The 20548-nt window shown below is 36.8% G+C and overlaps 3 protein-coding genes across 21 annotated transcripts in view; 2 read left to right on the top strand and 1 right to left on the bottom strand.

Moving 5' to 3' along the window:
- The first annotated feature begins 4977 nt into the window (after nucleotides 1-4977).
- Nucleotides 4978-6555, top strand: LOC106075371 (uncharacterized). 2 transcript variants are annotated; one of them, XM_056036841.1, is made up of 3 exons: nucleotides 4978-5093; nucleotides 5232-5532; nucleotides 6437-6555. In XM_056036841.1, the coding sequence occupies exons 2-3, from the start codon at nucleotides 5235-5237 to the stop codon at nucleotides 6451-6453; spliced, it is 315 nt and encodes a 104-aa protein (XP_055892816.1). In that variant the 5' UTR covers nucleotides 4978-5093; nucleotides 5232-5234; the 3' UTR covers nucleotides 6454-6555. The 2 variants fall into 2 exon arrangements, with proteins under 2 accessions (XP_055892816.1, XP_055892817.1); XM_056036842.1 differs by having other exon boundaries at nucleotides 5043-5119.
- Nucleotides 6556-10167: 3612 nt separating this feature from the next.
- Nucleotides 10168-17910, top strand: LOC106059990 (uncharacterized protein SCO4629-like). Of its 2 annotated transcripts, none has more exons than XM_056036869.1 (3): nucleotides 10168-10265; nucleotides 11794-11917; nucleotides 15104-17910. In XM_056036869.1, the coding sequence occupies exons 2-3, from the start codon at nucleotides 11803-11805 to the stop codon at nucleotides 15583-15585; spliced, it is 597 nt and encodes a 198-aa protein (XP_055892844.1). In that variant the 5' UTR covers nucleotides 10168-10265; nucleotides 11794-11802; the 3' UTR covers nucleotides 15586-17910. The 2 variants fall into 2 exon arrangements, with proteins under 2 accessions (XP_055892844.1, XP_055892842.1); XM_056036867.1 differs by having other exon boundaries at nucleotides 10196-10756.
- Nucleotides 17715-20548, bottom strand: part of LOC106059989 (hydrocephalus-inducing protein homolog) — a 113915-nt gene continuing 111081 nt past the window's right edge. For all 17 annotated transcript variants that reach the window (XM_056036850.1, XM_056036857.1, XM_056036853.1 and 14 more), the window contains 2 exons: nucleotides 19442-19723; nucleotides 17715-18644 (listed from right to left, as the gene is read on the bottom strand). In XM_056036850.1, the coding sequence (XP_055892825.1) occupies nucleotides 18447-18644; nucleotides 19442-19723 (480 nt within the window). In that variant the 3' untranslated portion in view covers nucleotides 17715-18446. The remainder of the gene's footprint in view (nucleotides 18645-19441; nucleotides 19724-20548) is intronic.

Raw genomic sequence — 20548 nt, 5'->3', positions numbered from 1 at the left:
TTTAATTTTTTTTTAATTCTTTATGTCACTGATAGATAATTATAAAAAAATGTATTTTGTTTTTACCTTACCCTACATCTAATTTTATCCTGAATGTAAGTTGGTAGAACGATTCCACGCACACGCAATGTGACCTAATTATCAGATAGTTCATGTACTACTGGTCAGCCTTATCGTGTGCTCTCAAGCTGGACATTAAGTCTACACACACACATACACACGTGACAGTAGGTGCAAAACAGCATGATATAGAACTTTTGATAAATCACTTATGGTAATAGCAAACTTTTCCTAGAGTTGACCCCAATAATATTTCTTAAGATAAGATAAGATTTTTAGAACTAAAATAGATATATTTAGATCTAGATTTATTATATATAATATTGGTTTAGACTGATTATTGATCTTCATCGGAAATGGGTCATTAAATGAACTCCTTTTTAACTCTTTCTCTTCGTAATTATTTACCTGATTCTGGTGGAATCAACGCTGGTATCGTCAGTTAGGAGAGAAAGAGTTAATTCAAAACAACTTTCCACAAAACAGAACAGACACACTTCGAAGTGACACACAGACGTCTTCATCTTGTCCACGGTCTCTAGTCAACGAATAGCAGTGATGCAGCCCCAAAGAGAGTTCCACGACAAATTTTTACAGACAAATCGTTCACCCAGCAAATGGTTCACATGACAAATCGTTCACCGATAACTGCTTCACAGATTTGTCAATTGGTCGTGTGAACCATTTGTCGTGAATTGATTGTCGGTGAAACGAATTGTCGGGTAAACGAATGGTCGTGAACGATTAGTACCTACATTTCTATTACTATGTACAAAGCGGACGTGAATTCATTTGTGTCTGTTATGGAATGTTTTAAAGTTTATATTTAAAATAAAATAATATGCTTAAAAATATATGATTATGCACCAAATGACTTTTATTACAAAGATAAGGCATAAATAGAAATGAAACTTTTCATTATAAATACGCATTACATACATACAAGCAATGGCTGGCACATTTTTTTTTTACTGTCTTGACCCTTTGAGTGGGCTAGTTAACTATATGTCACGCTGACCAGATGTTTGTCCATCTGTGCGAGTATATCTCCAGAGGTAGAGATGAACAGCTCCCACCCCATTTTATTTGTTAAGTCCATAGATTGACAGGTGACCACTTTTAGTCAGGACAGACGTATTGTCAGCATGTTGACACTGAGGACACTGGGTTTGTTTACTTGGTAGTAAATCTTAATTAGGGGGCTGGACTACAAGCCACACGTCTACAAGGATAACCGTCACGCTGACCAGATGTTTGTCTAGCTGTGCGGGTAGGCTATATCTCCAGAGGTTGAGATGAACAACTCCCACCCCTTTTATTTGTCTAGTCCTTAGCATAGAGTTTGGGTTGGTACACAAACCATCAGTATATTTAATTAGTATATATTAAGCCATTAACTTATTATGTTGTAAAAGAATAAGACTCAGATTTGTGTATATTAGCGTAATAGACACTGACCAGCGCTATCTTGAAAGGGAGATCTAAACACAGTAATGTCATTAATAAGGAAGATGTTTCTTACATACGTTCTTGTTGTATGTGTGTAATTTTGCCTTGTGTTAAAACCTTTAGAAAGGAAACTAAATTCATTTATTTATTCTATTGATTTATTATATTGTTATAAACCTGGTGGTGGCACAGATGGGGGTAGTGGTGTGAGTGTAGTCAGCCGACGCAAATCGCCCCAGGCCAGCGCTAGACGAGCGGTCAACCGTGACGAGTTACGATGGTCAGCCGAGTCGAGTGTCAACACGGCGGTTCGGGAAGGATCGACGGCGGTTCGTGAACAGAGCTCAGGAGCGTCACGAGAGTTGTAGTCATCTGACCACCTGGAAACGTCGAGCGGCGTTCTGTCCGGTTCGAGAAGGCCAGTAGGGACCCTATATAAGAGCGGAGGTGTCGCAGTCAAGACGGTTCACGGCAGGGGTTCAGAGCCCGGTTCACTACAGTCCGGTCGACTACAGCACAGTTCAGCGGTGTGGTTCTGTACGGAGCATTACGACGGTTTAGTGCGGAGTACTGTCAAGTACAGTTGAGACGGCTGGCGTCTTGATCTTGGTCTGTGATCGAGTCCGACACAACGAGCCTAGTGTGTGAAGTCAGTCCTGAACTGTTGAACCCAGTGCAAGCCCGGAACGAGACGTTGAGGCCAGTGCAAGAGTTGATACGGCGGAACGGTGTTATCGGAGAGATATTTGTACAGTGTACGTGTTGCCAATTGTACAGTATTGGTTGTTATTTATCGACATTAAACTATTACGTTACTTTGGAGCCCTGAGTTGTCAAGTTCTTTAAGTTGGTGGTGTATGGTGCAGTTTGCAGAGAGCCTGGATAGTGAGATTCGTAACAATATAATGGAAAATCTTACAATAACGTTTAAAATCACATAAAACAAAATGATCCAGACGAATGTATATATATGTTACCAAAGAAACAGATGCTTGAGTTTTAAAAACACTTGACCTCTGTAACTAGTGTAAGGGTATAATAAATAATAGACTGACCATGTCAATGTGTTATTTTCTTGTGTATGCCCAAGGAAAAAAAAAACGCGTGATGGTCAATATCATCAACTAGACCTACTATTTGACCAGGTTGTTAAAATCAGTTGGACACACGGTTTATTTATATTTTTTTTTTAGTAGGGAGGGTTTGGAGGATTTTTTTCTTCTAAAGTTTGTTTTCTTAACTGTAGATCTAAACCTAGATCTCAATAATAGGCCCAGTGAGTACAATTTAATGTATGCTTCGGCATCATGTAAGGAAGAAACTATAAATAGGTGCACTTGATTTTCCCGCTGTTATGAAATATCGTTTGCTGCAAATGAATTGATCTAAACCACAAAATATTGATTACAACGCTTAAGATTCCAACTATTAACGAATAGTCACAATCAGTATTAAGCCCTTAATGCCAGCACCAGAAGACGTCCGTGGCCTTTAAATTACAAGCCTGATGACCATTTGATGGTCTGAATAGATGAACACATACATTTACCGACTATACAACCCAAATTTCACTTTACTTTTGAAAGATTTACATTAGGAACTAGTTCAACACTCTGCTTATAAATGTTTTCGAATTCCGGATACCGGATACACAAGTTCTTTTTGGATTTGACTTCATGAAAATCTCTTATCGCGACGCAGGTAATAACCAATTTTACAATAATGATTATAATTCTTATAATAAGATTAACTGACACGTAGCTGGCAATAAGTTTTGTGTTCCAGACTGTCGTCAAGATCGTCCGGGATCAACCCAGCCGACATCCTCTGTCATTCTGCAGGTTTAGGCTTAAAAGAACCTCGAGTAGCCAAGAGCAAAGTTGACCAATGCTCGATTATTCATCATATCTATTTTTTGATGTTTTTTTTTTTTTTTTTTTGTAGAACTAGCTTGGACGTCATGGACGCGACATTTTTTACGTGCGTTTGTCATGTCATAGATAGTGTCAGTAGAGGGACAGCTTCATTGACAGTTGATAGACACAAACACGCAGTATTAACATCTGACCAAAGACTTATTACAAACGAGGAAGTCCTGGTTTTCTATTTCGATAACAAAGATTCTCAACTTATTGAGGACTGTGGGGTTGTTTTAGTTCTCAAACTGTGTTTACTGTTACGGTCTAGGTATTTTCATGTTCTTATTAAAGGAGGATATTTTATTATCTACTAGCGACTATCAAAAGCTTTTCTTGTTCCGGGTTTAATTTTTAATCCAGCTATTCTCTATGCGAACACACCACACAGAACTATGAATGTATAAATAGTGTGTGTGTGGGGGGGGGTGGAAATGTGGTGTATGAACAGGCCTGGACTTCGTGGAGGGTAAATTGTTCAAGCGCACAAAGTCTAAAGACTGAGCTTTTGTTTTTTCTTTGGACAAAAAAAAAAACCGCAACCTTGCTACAGGATGGCTAGTATGTGCTCTGGACTGTTGTATATAGATCAGTGATGCACAACCTAATTTGACCCACGGGACATTTCGTGTGTCGCGGGTCACATGACAGAAAATGTACAAAAACGAAATGAAATTGACCTGAAAGAATTTTATTAGAAACTTGTGGACCTAATATATTAATTTATTGGATATTGGAAGTTTATCTTTTTTTTTTTTTTGCGCGTATAAAACTGGCTTCGTTTCTCTTCTTAAAATGTGAGCACCATTGTAGCTAGCTTTCTCAACGAATCATTTTCTGGTCTCTTTTTGCTCAATATTCCCATCGATCGTCCTGTTTCTAAGCGTAGTATAACAATCTTTCATTCGAGGCTCAAACCAAGAATGTCGCAATATTTGTTTTATAATACGTGTATATGTTGTTGTCACACTTTCTTTACAAAATCAAATATGTTGGCTCATTATAATCTTTCACAAAGTAAATATCCGTTCACTTTTCCTGGTAGATTCTAAATTCAGAGTCCACTTGTAGTTTTTTCGGCTCTCCCTCTTCATAAATGTCAAGGTACCAATCCGTCAGAAAAGTCAGGGCCCTTTAATGAAACTAATAAGGCTTTATTTATATTTATAATAAAAAAAAGTTTGCAATCTTTAGTAGAATCTGTTATGGATTGTGCGATATAGTTGCAATGTGTTTTAAATCTCTCGTAGACATTTTTTTTCTAGGTATATATTATAGTTTTGGATTACATACATAAAGGGCAAACTAGAGAATTACTCTATACCAATTTTTACATGGTTATGTTTATATAATGTTTCAGTTTCAATGCCTTGGATGTGACTTAATAAAAAGAGATGTTTAATTTTACTCCTAAAAAAATGCAGTCGTCTTTGTTTACTCCTGCTGAACTCCAGATAGCCAAGTGTGAAGTCAAATAGGATGTTCTTTAATAAAGATGTCAGAATTCGTCGCCTTGATTAATTAGAACATATAAGGATTTAAAAGATTTGGAGTGTCCCTCCTGGCAATCTTCTGATGACATCCCTGACTATATAAAGGGGCAGGTAAGAGTTGACGACATCCAGTCGAATTTGTCTCTAGTCTGAGCCAAAGTTGAAAAAAATATTCGTGAGTAGATTGTATATTTAAAGCTGGTAGGCCTATGTTATATATATGTGTTTTTTTTTAAATTTATTTGAAGAGTTGTTTTCCAAAACGCAACGATTTGTTTTAAATCTTAGCATTAATCTTTAATTTCTCCCCCAGACAATGTACAAATCAGTTCTCGCTGTCCTTCTCTTGGTCGCCATGGCTAGCGCCACTGGATATGGAGGCTGGGGAGGTCTTGGAGGTTGGGGAGGCTTTGGAGGACTCGGAGGCTGGGGAGGTCTCGGAGGTGGCTGGGGAGGATTCGGTGGACTCGGTGGAGGCTACGGCGGTGGCTACGGATATGGAGGTGGATACGGAGGCGGCTATGGAGGATACGGTAAAGGAGCCGTCGGAGTTGTGCCTGTTGCTGTTGGAGTTGGTGGATATGGTGGATACGGATATGGTGGATACGGATATGGTAAGTTACCTTTTTTTTAGGGGGAGTGGTGATTCTGTACTGCTGAAATGTGCCTTTTTATGCATTATATTTATATCAGTACACCAAATAAAGCAAAGACTTTATTTACGGCGGTCATCCATGAATACTATCTAGGACATTGTAGTGCTAAAGATGACAAACATTGATAGTTGGGGTCCGAAAGGAACTGCAATGAAGCGCTAAAAACTAAAACATTAATAATTACTGATTGTTCAGAATTGATCAGAAAGGCTGGCGTAGCCGGTGGATAATAGCGTTTAGTAAAGTAATAAATAATTGATTATTATCATTATTAAATAAAAAAAACACACACATATATATGTATATACTGCAAGATTTATTTCCCTTTTATGTACACAACACAACTTTTTTTTACAAGTAATTTATTACCATTAATGAATAAATTACCATTAATGAATAAATTGCCATTAATTAATTAATCAGTTGGTTAATTTTTGTATGGATTTGTGTATTGCCTTCACGAATAATTGCACAAAGATTCAACTTCATCCGAGAAAGGGAATTGGTAGAAATAACGTGTACAAGATGTTTACCATTTAGACAGACAAGTGAAGACTGGGATTTTTAATTTCGTGATCTTTTGGGCGCCTCTGAGACCACCCAGCTCTAATGGGTACATGACATTAGTTGGGGACAAAGTAAAGGCGGTTGGTCGTTGTGCTGGCCACATGACACCCTCGGCCACAGAAACAGATGACCTTTACTGTTGCCTTTACATCATGTGCCCTATATAGATCACAAGATCTGAAAGGGGAACTTTACTTGAGGCCTAGTGACAGAAGTGTGCAAGAAGATAGATTCAAATGTTTGTTGTTGTTTTTTTAAGTCCTCCCCAATAATGTATTCATGTATTTTGTTTCAGGAAAAGGTTACTACTAAATCAAGATTCAAACGAGTTATCTGCCCTTCATTATCACACAGTTCTCTTATTGGCATGTTAATCATGTTTGTTATAAATAAACTTTAGTTAAGAAAATCGAACTACATTTTGTTTTGTTCATGTCAAATCTATTGGTATGTCAATGTCACATTTATTATGTCATGTATAACGGATTTATGTGTAAGTTGTACTTGACATGGGGGCGCGGTGGCTGAGTGGTTAAGCACTTGGCCTCCGAACCTGGGGTCCTGGGTTCGAATCGCGGTGAAGACTGATTTTGAATTCCGGGATTTTTAGGGCGCCCCTGAGTCCACCCAACTCAAATGGGTACCTGACTTTAGTTGGGGAAAGCAAAGGCGGTTGTTCGTTATGCTGGCCACATGACACCCTGCTCGTTAACCGTTGGCCAAATAAACAGATGAGCTTAACATCAACTGCCCTATGGATCACAAGATCTGAAAGGGGTACTTTACTTTTTTTTTTTTACTGTACTTGACGTACTTTTTTTTTTTACTGTACTTGACGTACAGTACCTTGATAATCTTAGATGCTCGGATATCTTGTGTATTACAGATGTGAGTCCGATTATTAAAACATACATCACGTCACATCTAAAAAGTAACCAACAGGATCAATGCACAGTAAGTTCACTCGGTACGTGACGTTTTGGCGCCGCCGTTTTGGCGACGCCGTTTTGGCGACGGGACGTTTTGGCGCGAGCCGTTTTGGCGACGGGACGTTTTGGCGCGAGATATCATTTGACGTTATTTTAATTAGCACGTAGCTTTTTTTTAATGAACCCTTGAATTCCAGCGACTTAGGCAAATAACCATGGTGTCTATGTATACTTAACTTAGTATTTTGAGAAACATGGTACATGTATTATATTTTTACTTATTATTAGCAAGTGTTTGGTATGTATAGCTGGAGATACCATACAGTCATTAAATAAACCAATGTTAATGTAAACAAATAATTGCATCAATTTTTAGTCTATCATCGTTTCATTTTGTTTTTAATTTTAAAGTAGCCTAATATCTTAAAAAACTTTTTTTGAAAATAAAAGTGTGCCTCTTAATAAACACACATACACAAGCCAAAATGTTTATTAAAGAAAATGATGTGAAAAACAAACACACATTTACATTTAGTACGTGAAAAATATGTCTTAACGCAAACACTCATGCAAAACATAGATATGAATAATTCTTTTAAAAGAAATAATACAATAAACGTACATAACGTATTTCGCGCCAAAACGTTCCGTCGCCAAAACGGCTAGCGCCAAAACGACCTTCGCGCCAAAACGGCGGGGCCAAAACGGCGTCGCCAAAACGGCGGCGCCAAAACGTCCTGCTTCGAAGTTCACTCGAGATGAAATAGAATAAAGAACTTTGATGCAGAATGGGCCACATTCGAGACAGTCACTAAAACGATGTTATCTCTTCAAGAGCCTAGCAGTAACTGTCCTAAAAGTCTACAATAAATAGTCTCTAACCCAATGCCTATGTCGTCACTAAAAATGTCGCGTTCAAAGTCAGTCTACTACAATTATGTCTATATCTTGGAAGTCTTATCAATTAGTCTTAATCGTGTTGGTGACAGGCAAAGAAAACCAATTGTGTTATTAAGGGATATAAATATGGTGGAACAGGGTGGCCAAACTGTGCTGAAGTCTGAGTGCCACGAGTTTGAATCTTTTCTTACCTCACCAACATATAACGTGTCTTATTAACGTTTAATTGGGAAAATAAGGCTTTAGGTCGTTGTACTGACTATATAACAACCTCATCAACATTGAAACATGAGGATGAACATACATTACCTTCCTTACATATAGATCTATGAAACTCCAACCACATGGAAACAAAGCAAGAAAAAAGTATTTGACATTGTTATTATATGAAATACAAAAACAAAAAAAAAGAAGATAATAAGGATATAGTGACTCTATAAACGAACAAAGAAATAAACATAAAAAATAAAAACAAAATTAATTCATTACCACTGATGGATAAACGAATTGGTTAATGTTTTGATTGATTCATGTTTTGTCATTGACAATGAATAATTGTGCAAAGTTTCAATTTGATCCGAGAATGAGAAGTGGAAGAAAAAATCATGCAAAAGTATCCTCCCAGACAGGCAGACAGACGGAGAGAGTTAAAATAAGCTTTGTAATGAAAAGAATCCTCCCAGATAGGCAGACAGACGGAGAGAGTTAAAATAAGCTTTATAATGAAAAGAATCATCCCAGACAGGCAGACAGACGGAGAGAGTTAAAATAAGCTTTGTAATGAAAAGAATCCTCCCAGATAGGCAGACAGCCGGAGAGAGTTAAAATAAGCTTTGTAATGAAAAGAATCCTCCCAGGTAGGCAGACAGACGGAGAGAGTTAAAATAAGCTTTGTAATGAAAAGAATCCTCCCAGGTAGGCAGACAGACGGAGAGAGTTAAAATAAGCTTTGTAGTGAAAAGAATCCTCCCAGATAGGCAGACAGACGGCGAGAGTTAAAATAAGCTTTGTAATGAAAAGAATCCTCCCAGACAGGCAGACAGCCGGAGAGAGTTTAAATAAGCTTTGTAATGAAAAGAATCCTCCCAGACAGGCAGACAGACGGAGAGAGTTAAAATAAGCTTTGTAATGAAAAGAATCCTCCCAGACAGGCAGACAGACGGAGAGAGTTAAAATAAGCTTTGTAATAATCTTAAATCTTAAAGGAATGTCAGATAACAGAGGATCGAAAATTGTATACAGGCAGAAAGCAAAAGGCAGGCGACCCAAAAGGCAGACCCCGAATGCGATGGATTGATGATGTGGAGGCAGATCTACAACAGCTTGGGGTTAGGGCGTTAGGGCGTGGAGACGTAAGGACCAGGACAGAGCTGTAGCACCACTGGGATGGATGGATAATAATCTTAAAAGAAGATTGCAGTACATAACAGTTCAAGGACAGGTAGGCCTGTTGAAAAAAAAAGAGTTATTCAAGATTAATCAAGATAAACTGTCATTGAAAGCTTAGCATCCTAGAAAATTGAATTTAATTTCATTACAGGCACCACAAGATAACATTTTATTTCGAAGTATCTCGCGAGAAGTTGTTCTGTGTTTTTACTTCAAAACTCACTGTTTGAGGGCTTTTTCAGTACAATGACCAAAGGTTTGGAGTTCTCTCGCCATTGAGGTCAGACAAACGACCTGCAAACACCACCTTCCAGAACATCAGACTCCCTTGATCAAAATATTTGAATTAGTTTTCTTTTTAAACTCTCTGCTTTAATTTTCATGGCTTTTTTGTTCTCAATGCGCTACATAAATTAAATTATTACAATTTATTATAAACACAAGCAGGGATTATGTTTAGAATAATGTTCTCTACATTCTTCCAAACCGAGGGCTCTCTAGTTCGAGTCTGAGTTTGAGAAGAGTGTTTTGGTTCTGGATTATCTAATTCCCACTCTAGTTTGAAGAAACATTGTCTAGTTTGAGAAACACTGGTCTAGCTTGAAGAAACATTGTCTAGTTTGAGAAACACTGGTCTAGTTTGAAGAAAACATTGTCTAGTTTGAGAACCACTGGTCTAGTTTAAAGAAACACAGGTCGAGCTTGAAGAAACATTTTGTTACAATTAGCCTACTTGATAAAACAATTACGTTCTGTGCTGCTAAATCTGGCTTTCAATGCGGATTTTCCCGAAATCGGGTTACACAATAGCTGTTCATTCATTGAATGCAATGTTTTCTCTTGTCACTTTCTCTGCCCACTTCTCTCGGAGAAAAGAAAGTCTCCACTGACACTCAGCAATGAAAGGTAAATAGGCCATTCTGTCCTGAATTCTTCAATTATGTCGGTCAACGCTCCAATGTGACTTGCTCCTTCTGTTGTCATTCAACCGCCTTTATCTCGCCAGGACTTGGACGAGACATCCATACCCCTTTGTGCTGCAGAAATCCAGTGACCATGTTTTCACTGGTCACTCAAGATTTATCCGCTACCAGCCGGCTGATATAAGAATGACTTACTTGTAATCCCCGCGTGACTTGAAGACAGAGAGGAGGGGCGGTCTGGACCATTTAAAAACCATGTGGAGACTAGCGAGAAGTGGACTTTGAACCACGCGCGAATCAATTTAATCCTCTCCAGCAGTAGCATTCGCTCATTAGTTTCTGGTTGTTTCTACACATTCTTTTAAAAGTTCGGATTTATCATTAATAAAGTAACGATTCAAAATGAAGGAAGTTTTGCTACAGTGCGCTAAGATTTTATGGGAGTTTACTCGCTTAGATCAAATTCTTGTCAAAGTAAGTCTCTTGTTTTCTCTCCCTTGGTTCTTTGCTATTCATTGTTTCTACTTATTTTAGTTGGGTCTTACACAGATAGTATTTTTGTATATTTACATGTCGTGGGGGCGTGGTGGCTGAGCGATAAAGCGCATTGGCTTAGGGTCTTCAGTTCGAATCCCGGGATTGTGTCATGGTTTTTAAAACGCCCCTGTGTCCACGCAACTCGACTGGGTACCTGACATTAGTCGGGGAAAAGTAAAGCGAAATGTCGTTGTGCTGACACCCACATTAGCCAGAGTGGGCCACAGAAACAGATGACATTTACATCATCTGCCCTATACATCGCAAGGTCTCAAAGAGGTACCATTACATTTTACCTTATGCCTTACAAGTCACAACCTCTACCGCGTGTTTAGAATTCTAGATAGTCTAGACATACGCCTTACAAGTCACAACTTCTACCGCCCGTTTTTATTTTATTATTTCTAGATAGTCTAAACATGATTCTTTTAATGTTAATCTACATTGGAGAGGTGAAAAAAAAAGGGGGGGGGAAGATCAGGAAAATCTTATTGGGATCATCCAAGTAAAAGTCACTATAGTAAATGTTTATGGTGTTGACCCCGGAATCCCTCGGAACCATTAACAGCCCAAAGCGCATGCCACATGACCAGGCAGCTATTCTGTTAAGATGCGAATATCAATCAACATTTAAAAAAATTAGTCTACATGTGCTACTTAATCAGGGCGAAACTGTTCCAGTAAAAATGAATCACGTCAAAATGATAAATATATTTTGCCTATGTTACACTTATCTGAAAAGTATCATTAATTGCTTTTATTTAATAATAATAATTATTATTATTATTTATTCATAAATTAATTGACTTTTACTGCATCTACCAGTACCAACACATTCTATGACTATTCTTGATCATTTCAATAAAAATATATTTTGTTTTCTAAAAATTTTAGTAACGTTTTTTTAATGTCTCATATATCCTTGACAACCCTTTTTGTTTACAAATGTGTTTTCTCTGTGTGTCTGATTTCAGAGTGAAGTGATGATAGTACTTGGTAACGACGATCCACGTTCTGCTGAGTACGCAGCCGACCTTTTCCACGAAGGATGGGCCCCACTGGTTGTGATATCTGGCAAGGAAGGGTCAGGGACACGAGGTAAGAGTTGGCTACCTTGTGGCGAGCGTTTTTTTCAACAGAGGAAGTTGGTCAATTAAGAAGTTTCTTTTTTTCTATTTAAAAAAAAATATGAAGTTTAAGTTTGAAATATGTTTCATCTACTTGCTTTACCTATAACTATTCTTTAAAAAAAAAATATCGCATTCAAGTCACTTCAAAATTAGGTTCAGGACCGCAGTCTCGTACCTTTTATCTGCAAATGTCCAGCAGTCTATGGTTAACTTAATTTGTACAGTGTGAGACCTGTCACTACTTCATAATCTATTTGTTGTCGCCCTTACTTCTTCCTATTACTGTACTCCGAGATAGGACCAAGATTACTTAAAATATCCTGTATCGTGATCATAGTCCGACTACCCAAGTATTTTCTTTTTATAGCTATCAGAAGACTCAGGACCGGCCTTAGGTAATTGGAGGCGCTAGGCGAACTGAATTGGAGGGCCCAAAACTAAAAATAAACAACGGAAAAATAAAAGCACGCAATTGATTAACAACAAATCTGTCAAAATCATTTATCAATCAATTTGTTTTCGGCTCGTTCATTATTACTAATTGAAGATGACCATAAGCCTGGATCTTTCCAATCGAAGCCGCTGACTCTACTCAGTATCGATTGAACCTGCATCTTCCGTGATCTTATTTAATAACCGATTCGTTGACCACTTCTTCTAAAGCCATCCGCTTTTTGTTTGCCTTGAAGCACCAGACTTGAAATACTGTCTCGATATTTTCACGAAAAGGTCTTCTAAAATTGCTGGTCTAACAAGTAAAGCTAAGCTTTAGTTAATAAACCTTGAGTCGTGGTAAAAACTTAGAGCTAGTCTAGCAGACGTAGAGGAATAGATTTGCTATGTTTGAGATTTTTTCCCGAGTTTCGCTTTTTTTCTCTAAAAAATATTTTTATTACCCTGCGAAGCCCCCACCAATAGGAGGCCTAGGCAGCCGCCTAGTTTACCTATGCCTAAGGCCGGCCCTGGAGGACTTATCAAGCTAATGACCGTTTATTCATGTCAAATCTCTTCCCACGGAATATTTCAATCTTTACTTTGTGATTCTAAACTACTCTCTAAACTATTTTTTTCTTTCCAGCTCCGATTTTAGACACACACACACACACACATTGTAAGATGACATTCATACTTGCATCACCTGACCCTTGAACTTTGATTTCTTTTTGAAAGTTACCTTTACTAACCAGACATCAATGCACATGTTCATTGTCAGTGCTCATATTAGGTCAATTCTATTAATAAACATGACATTATACGAACATCCAATAGAAATAAGCATATCAATAGATGTAGAGCTATAAGTCTAGTAGGCCTATTTCGGAAATTTCCAGTAATATATAGACTAGACTCTATCTAGATTAGTTTTAGATCTTATTAGTTTGAAGCAAACAAGAAAGTTGGGAGGATGAAGATACTCAAAAGATGACTGGTTTTATCAAAATGACTTGGCAATTATGCAACTGCTATCCTGTTATCAGGGCCTCTTTCTTGAAATGCACTGCGTAGATGACCTTTCGTGGTCACGTGTAGGCTACGTGGGTTAAAGTAAAAGAGTGTAGACCTGTAAAGTATTTACAGTTATGAGTAAGTTATGACCTGGTGAAATGACTACGTTAATCAATATTACACGGCTGTGTGCTTTTACATTTGGTTAATGTTTCTATGATAACTTTAGAGCAGTTGGTAGATATATATGTTGATAGAAAGAAATCTCACTCACATATACTCCCCATTTTAAAGACTTACTGCGATTTGCTGGAAAAAAGATTTCGGTGCCTCAGATTATGTACACGTTCCAACGTCCAGCCTTGATTAGTTCAAACGCTGCCTATTTCTGAGTATTTGTTCAACTTTTGAAAAATATTTTTGAGTGGGTTGGATCAGACTGTCTCGCAAAGGAAGGCGCTCATTATTAATCTTTTCTCTTTAAATAAACCTTCCTCTGACTGGGCTCTGGAGTTGTTTTTTTTTTAATTACGACACTTTTGTAAAAAAAAAAAATAATTAAAATTTTTAAAATTTGTAAGCTATGCTCAGGACTTTAGGGTGTAAAAATGAAGCACCTAGATACATCAACGAAACAAATCAATGTTAACCCTTTAGCTACTTCAAAATTGGAAAGAAATTATTATTAACAAGTTTAGTTTCTTGAATGCTGCAGGTGGAATCCGTAGTTTAAGCTTTTAACACAATCGGGACTAAATGTATCTTAGATTGAAGAGCTACTTTGGTGCGTGTTGGTCACATTGTCACCACCATAGACATAAATAAATATAGACTGGCCGAAGGAAGTAACTTTATGTAACTTGAAAACATGTATATCTATTGTATTCGGATTTCCGAATTTTGAAAAATTGCATGATCTTCATTTTTAGAGATTAAACAAAACTACACTGCCTCCTTATTTACAATATATATAGGTGTGTGGCTGAAATAGATATGAATACTTAACTTTTATACTGCTCATAAATGCTGTATAATAAAGTACACAAAATTGCAAGTCACAAATTTTTGTTTCATAAAACTCTTTAATTGGCCAGTCTATATTTATTTATGTCTATGGTCAACACTCACCATTTAGGCCTACGGAGTTATTTCCCATTTTTGTTGACCCATAATTAACAATAAATTAATGAATAAATCATAAATATTATTGATAATATAATTTATATCTAGTCCTCCTACTACAGCTAGTAATGAAATAAATGGGTGTCCCTTGTAAAAAGTCTATTTGCTTTACTTTTTAAAAGTTTAACTGGGAAATGGGATTTCCTTACTTGATGACCCAGTTAGGCCTATCTAGGCCTGTTAGATCTATAATAACTTGACTTGCCTAAATGTTGATGTCTGCAACATCTATTATTCGGATTTACTCCGAATCTCAAATAGTAACTATCTGTAGTCAAATGATAACCTGGTAAGTTCTTTCTAAATTTTGTACACTCTAGACAAGTTACAGATCTATATACTTTTGAATTGTCAGTATCGCTAACGCAAGGCATACACCCATACATATATGAAATTAATTCATATTTCGTTAATAATTTAAACTGCATAAATTATGACGCATTTAATGTTATATAAGGGTGATTACCATAGAGGAACACTGCTTTGTAGTCAATTTCAAAAAGAATTATTATTTTTTTACTAACAGGAAAACTACCTGTCAATATGACAGAGGCGGATGTTTTCTGTAATATAATGACAGCCAGAGGCGTACCCAGGGAGAACATCATTCTTGAAAAGGAGGCCACGAACACTGGGCAGAACATCCAGTTCACTCAACGTTTTCTCAGAAGTCTCGGCCACCAGCCAAAGTCTATACTCATCGTCACCAAAAGCCTGATGGAACTTCGCGCAGCCTTGACCTTCCAAAAGCAGTGGGAGAACTCTGAAGCAGTACACCTTTGCGTCTCCTCCCCTCCTCTCAGCCTTCTGGAATACCCTAGTGCTGACGTCGGCACGCTGGACCAAGTGCTGGAATACCTGCTGGTCCACTTCAAGAAATTCACGGACTACGCTAAATGTGGACACCAGGCGCCCATCGACATACCAGCTCATGTCCAGCGAGCCTACGCCATGTTGGAGGCTCAAGTCAAACAAGAAAAAGAAGGATTTCTTTCCCTTTCCTATTGAATTTCACGTTTGTACTCGCCCCCTGCTTCTCTGAAGACTTAAAAATTTTACACTGAGCAGTAAAGCAAGAGGCGGCGAATCGGGCGCACTCGTATTGGAAGAACCAACGGAGATCGTTGAACAAGTTGTAAGATAGCACATCCCCCGATGCACCGCCTCAAGTTCCTGGTGCACAATGCAAGATGTATCAGTTAAATGAGCTGTTTAGTGTCATGAATCAACCACTATTGACTCTGTAAATAGATATCTGCTATTGTTTTTTTTAATCTGTTTATGTTCACACACAAAAAAAAAATGCTTATGGCGGAATGGCATTATGCAGTCTCTATTTTTGTTTTAAGTTTTCAGGGTTTTTTTTTATTAATAATTAAGGCTCTTTGTAGGGTCCACGTGGAACTATATTTTACTATATTTTGAGCCCGTTAAGACTGTGAACATTTAAATTATAAATACATATCAAGAGATTGTTCTTGAAGGAATTCAGTTATCGATTTAGTTCCACATTCAGCAGTATGTCCGCCAGTAATGAAACAAACATCGACTGCATATTTAACTTTACCCTAGCAACTAACGTGGATAGATCTGTATTGCAAAAAAAAAAGTACTAGACCCGCACTGTGGAATGTCAGGGCCCTGTGCATATTAATAATGGAAACGTCATTTTTACGCACTGAGAGAGCCAAGCTAGACTGCCATTCTCTCTAGCTAGTGGGTCCACTAAAAAGTAAGCGCTGTGATCTCCATCACGTGGTCCGATTTCATGCATTCTTAGCATCATAATAAACAAAAATTCGGTAGAAGAACAGCGCTGACTTAGGTGTACCTAACATCAAGAGTGCAAATGCACTACAAAAGCTAAGTTTAGAAGTCTACTTTACTTATTAAGACTTAGATCCTCCCGCGCAGTTCGGCAAGCTGTCTCCATAAAGATCTGTCACCGGCAATGTCTGAAGCCTCTTCCCATCTGCTTTCCACTTCTCTGAGGTCCTCCACGAGGGTTATACAACATACGTGCTTGGTCTTGATGAACTCCCGTCTGGTGTGAGTACAGCCAGTGACTGTAGTTAGATTGAAACAATCTCTGCGACGAGGCCTTGAAAAAAAGTTAGTCAGTTGACTTAAATAGTCTCTATTAAATGTATAGTTTATGCCTCGGCTCCATTCTGGCAGAGTAAAACAAATAACCAGCGCCCTCAACATTCTTGGGTTCTTTATTGTTTTATTTGCAAACAAACAAAAAATCATGAAGCCCATTGAGGCGTCAAGGGCCAGTGCAGTCGCTTACTTACATCCCCTCTTAGTCTAGACCTGATGGTAGTTACAGAAAGGATACACATGAATGCATTCCCTAATTAATTCAATATTACAAATATGATTCTTGATAAGACGATTAAAATTAGATGTAGGAACTTATCCATCTGCAGAACACCCTAGAGAGGCCAAATGTATTACAGGAGAGCCAAATGTATTACAGGAGAGGTAAAATGTATTACAGGAGGGGCCAAATGTATTACAGGAGGGGCCAAAGGTATTACAGGAGAGGTCAAATGTATTACAGGAGAGGTAAAATGTATTACAGGAGAGGTAAAATGTATTACAGAGTATTTAAAATCTATGCATTTGTACATTGTTTGGACACATTCACGTGTTTCTATGTTCACATGACTTTTTCACACTCAGGAATATTATTTTAATTGTATAAAAAAAATTGTGTGTGTGTGTGTTGGTTTTTTTTTAGTTCCTACCAAGATTCTTGTGTGTTATTAAAACATGGATGTGTATTTGTTGTATTGATATTTACATCCAATTTTTTATGGCACTAGGGAAGAAGGAGCATTGTACGAATATGTCCTAGCAGATGAATTAAGAAATGTGACTATTGAATAGGCCTACTGAGTAATATCTTGACCTAATGTGTAAAGTCATTTACATCTCATTTTTTGTTTGTTCAGCCAACAGTTATGACTATAAGCAATAGGGGAAGACAGGGAAGATATTACTTAGAAGTAGTAATAAAAATGATAATTTCAATTTGCACAAAACAATTTTTTAAATCAATAAATGCACTTTAAAAAAAAAAATCTTTATAGAAAATTAAATACATGTAAGCAAAAAAACTCAAACATAGATCTCTATCACAGATGTTTATTAAAAATAAAATCAATTCAAGAAACTTATCTTTGCTTTTGGACGGACATCTGATGTAGTGGCAAATCAACACATGATTTTGAAAATAAATATGTATCAAATGGCAATGGTTATTGTTTACATTGTGATAAGAAATAAAAAAAATGAATACTTTATTTCACACTTTTGAGGCTTATCTATAATATATCACAAAAAATTTAAAAAAAACACAATAATATAAGACTGCAATTAGAGTTTCAAAATGAAATTAACCAAGTTATTACATATACACAATGTTAACTCTTAAAATATACAGCTTATAAAATATATAATATATTTTCTATTCTCTTCATAGAAAAACCTGTTAAAGATTATCAATTATTTCTATAGGTCAAATGTAGGACCAATTAAATTTGTATAAACGATTGCTAATAAAATTATATGTCAGACAATTTATATTCACATATGAAAAACATATTTTCCTGTAAACATTTTCTGTTTAATACAAATTTTAACTCAATAATTCAGCTATAAGCTCATAAAAAAATTATTGAGAAAATTATCAACATTGGCAGATATCACACCTTAATGACTGGAAAGCCCAGACAAGTAACAAGTATATTGAATAGAGAAAGGGGAACACTTGCCAACTTATGTACAGAAAGAAATTCATACATTTCCATGTCATCAAGTGCTTTTTCTTATAAAGCATTCTGTATTCTTTTTATTGAAATTTAATTTGAGACACCTTTCAAGTAATATATCCACTGGACATTGGAAGCCCCTCCAGCTGACCGAGCACATGAGACTATCAATTTGCCCACCACTGGGTTCTTGATGTTGGTGCCATCAAATCCAACAACAATCCTGTGATCTTTGTGAGGTCTGATGGACTCCCCAGGTTTAGCCACGTGAAATAATGGGTTGTCTACCTGTTACCAATGAGAATAAGTAGGTGAATGTATTGTGTTTGTAATGAAAAAATTATAGAACTAATTGATGAGATGATTCAATGAAAAACAACCCAGTAAATTAAAAAAAGACAACAAAAAAAAACCCCAGTAATTTAAAGAAAAAAAAAGAAAAAAAGAAACTTTATTAAATGCAAACAAAAATAAATACTTTTTTTTTGCTACAGAAACAATGCCTCACTTTCTATCTTGGAACATAAAAATGCATTATTTGGGTCAATTTGTTTTTTTATCAAATCAACATGTCATTTTGAGAGAAGAATATGAAAGAAAATATGGTTAAACATATATAAGTTCCAATGAGGATTCAATCCAAGGACCTCTAAATTGGCCACATTACCTAGCAGTGACCAGGCTGACATTTGATTTGAACATACCAGTACCCAAAAAAGAACCAATCAAGTAAAGTTATCTGGATCCATATTTCCATCCAGGGTCACATAATTTTACAATATTTGTTTGTAAAATATTTTGACATGTTTCTGATGTTTCTTCAGATTTGAAGATAATTACATCCTAGCCAAACCTCCTGCTGGATGATAGGGGATGGTGTCAGGCAGGGTTTGAATCTTGAACCATCAAGATCATCAAAGCATTGTCTAGAGTTTACAGCAGTAAGATTTTCTTGACATTCTCAAGTGTAAGTTGCTTACTGTGGCAATGTGTTTTGAAGATATTCAATATACTTTTAAAAAATGAAAACAAGATGGTGAAATACCTTAACATTAAAAGGGTGACAAATGGATTCAAGTACAAACCTGAAATGTGAAAGGTGTTGTGGTGCTGAAAATATTCCTAAAGACGATTGACAAATTGGTGCCTGATTTCACAGTGAAAGGTCCTTGTGGTTTAGGAGATATGCAGGTACCAAACAATGGGAAAATGTAGTCACTGCCGAGCGGTGATGTGACTGTCAGCTGTGCCCTCTGCTCTCCCAATTTGGAGGGCTCAAACACAACATCTAGTGCTACCTCAGTGCCACCTGTTGAACCAGGGGCAGCAGCTATTGTTTTTTCAACATGGAAATCAGGATTGTCAATCTAGGGGATATAAATTTTGCAAAATAATCAAAATATAGAGTTAATCATTTCTAGTTTTATGAATTCAAAGTTATGCTGTGAAAAAGACTAAATGTAATGCGATTGATGACAAATGTTGTATACCAAAATAAAAAATTAAATTATTAGATTGAAAAGCAATATTATTATTCTATACATACATAGCGAAAGGAGGAACAGGGCAAAGATTTGTATGCAAAGATTTATATGCAAAAATTTTAATGTATAGGGATATAGATAGCCCTTCATTACACCCAGCGAATAAGGGTACCTGGCATATATAAAGACATTCAGTCATGAGGCTGGTCTGCTGATAACTTTGGTAGTCATTCATAACAAAAACAGATTAGCTTTACAACATGCCCCATAGATCAGTAGGTCTCCAATAAATATGGAGTTGTTTTTTTTTGTTTCTCAGAGAAAGTAAACAAACAGAATAAGCTCTTAAACTATTTGTAATGTTCGGATCATAATTTTTCACATTTTTCTCTATGATACCAATATATCCTATAGCATAAAAATCTGCTGATTAAAAGGAAGAAAGGAACAGAAAGAAAAGGTCAATTAGAATTTCACCCAATCATTTTCACTCGTCCAGTAAGTTGGTAAAAGCTATTATAGATATAGATCTAGGCCTAGATGAAAAGTGTGGATGAAGTGCCATAGACTGGCTGGCTACCTATACCTAAAAATGAGGCTCAAGAACCAATTTCTAATTACACTCAAACTCATGTTCGGTGAGCACCCAAAAGCAAGGAAACCTTGTCCTTGATGCTCCCCCCCCCCCCCCCCATGTGATCCAGAAAT

This window comes from Biomphalaria glabrata, chromosome 7 (genome assembly GCF_947242115.1).
Source record: "Biomphalaria glabrata chromosome 7, xgBioGlab47.1, whole genome shotgun sequence".
Taxonomy (NCBI): domain Eukaryota; kingdom Metazoa; phylum Mollusca; class Gastropoda; family Planorbidae; genus Biomphalaria; species Biomphalaria glabrata.
This window is presented reverse-complemented; position numbering and strand designations above follow the sequence as displayed.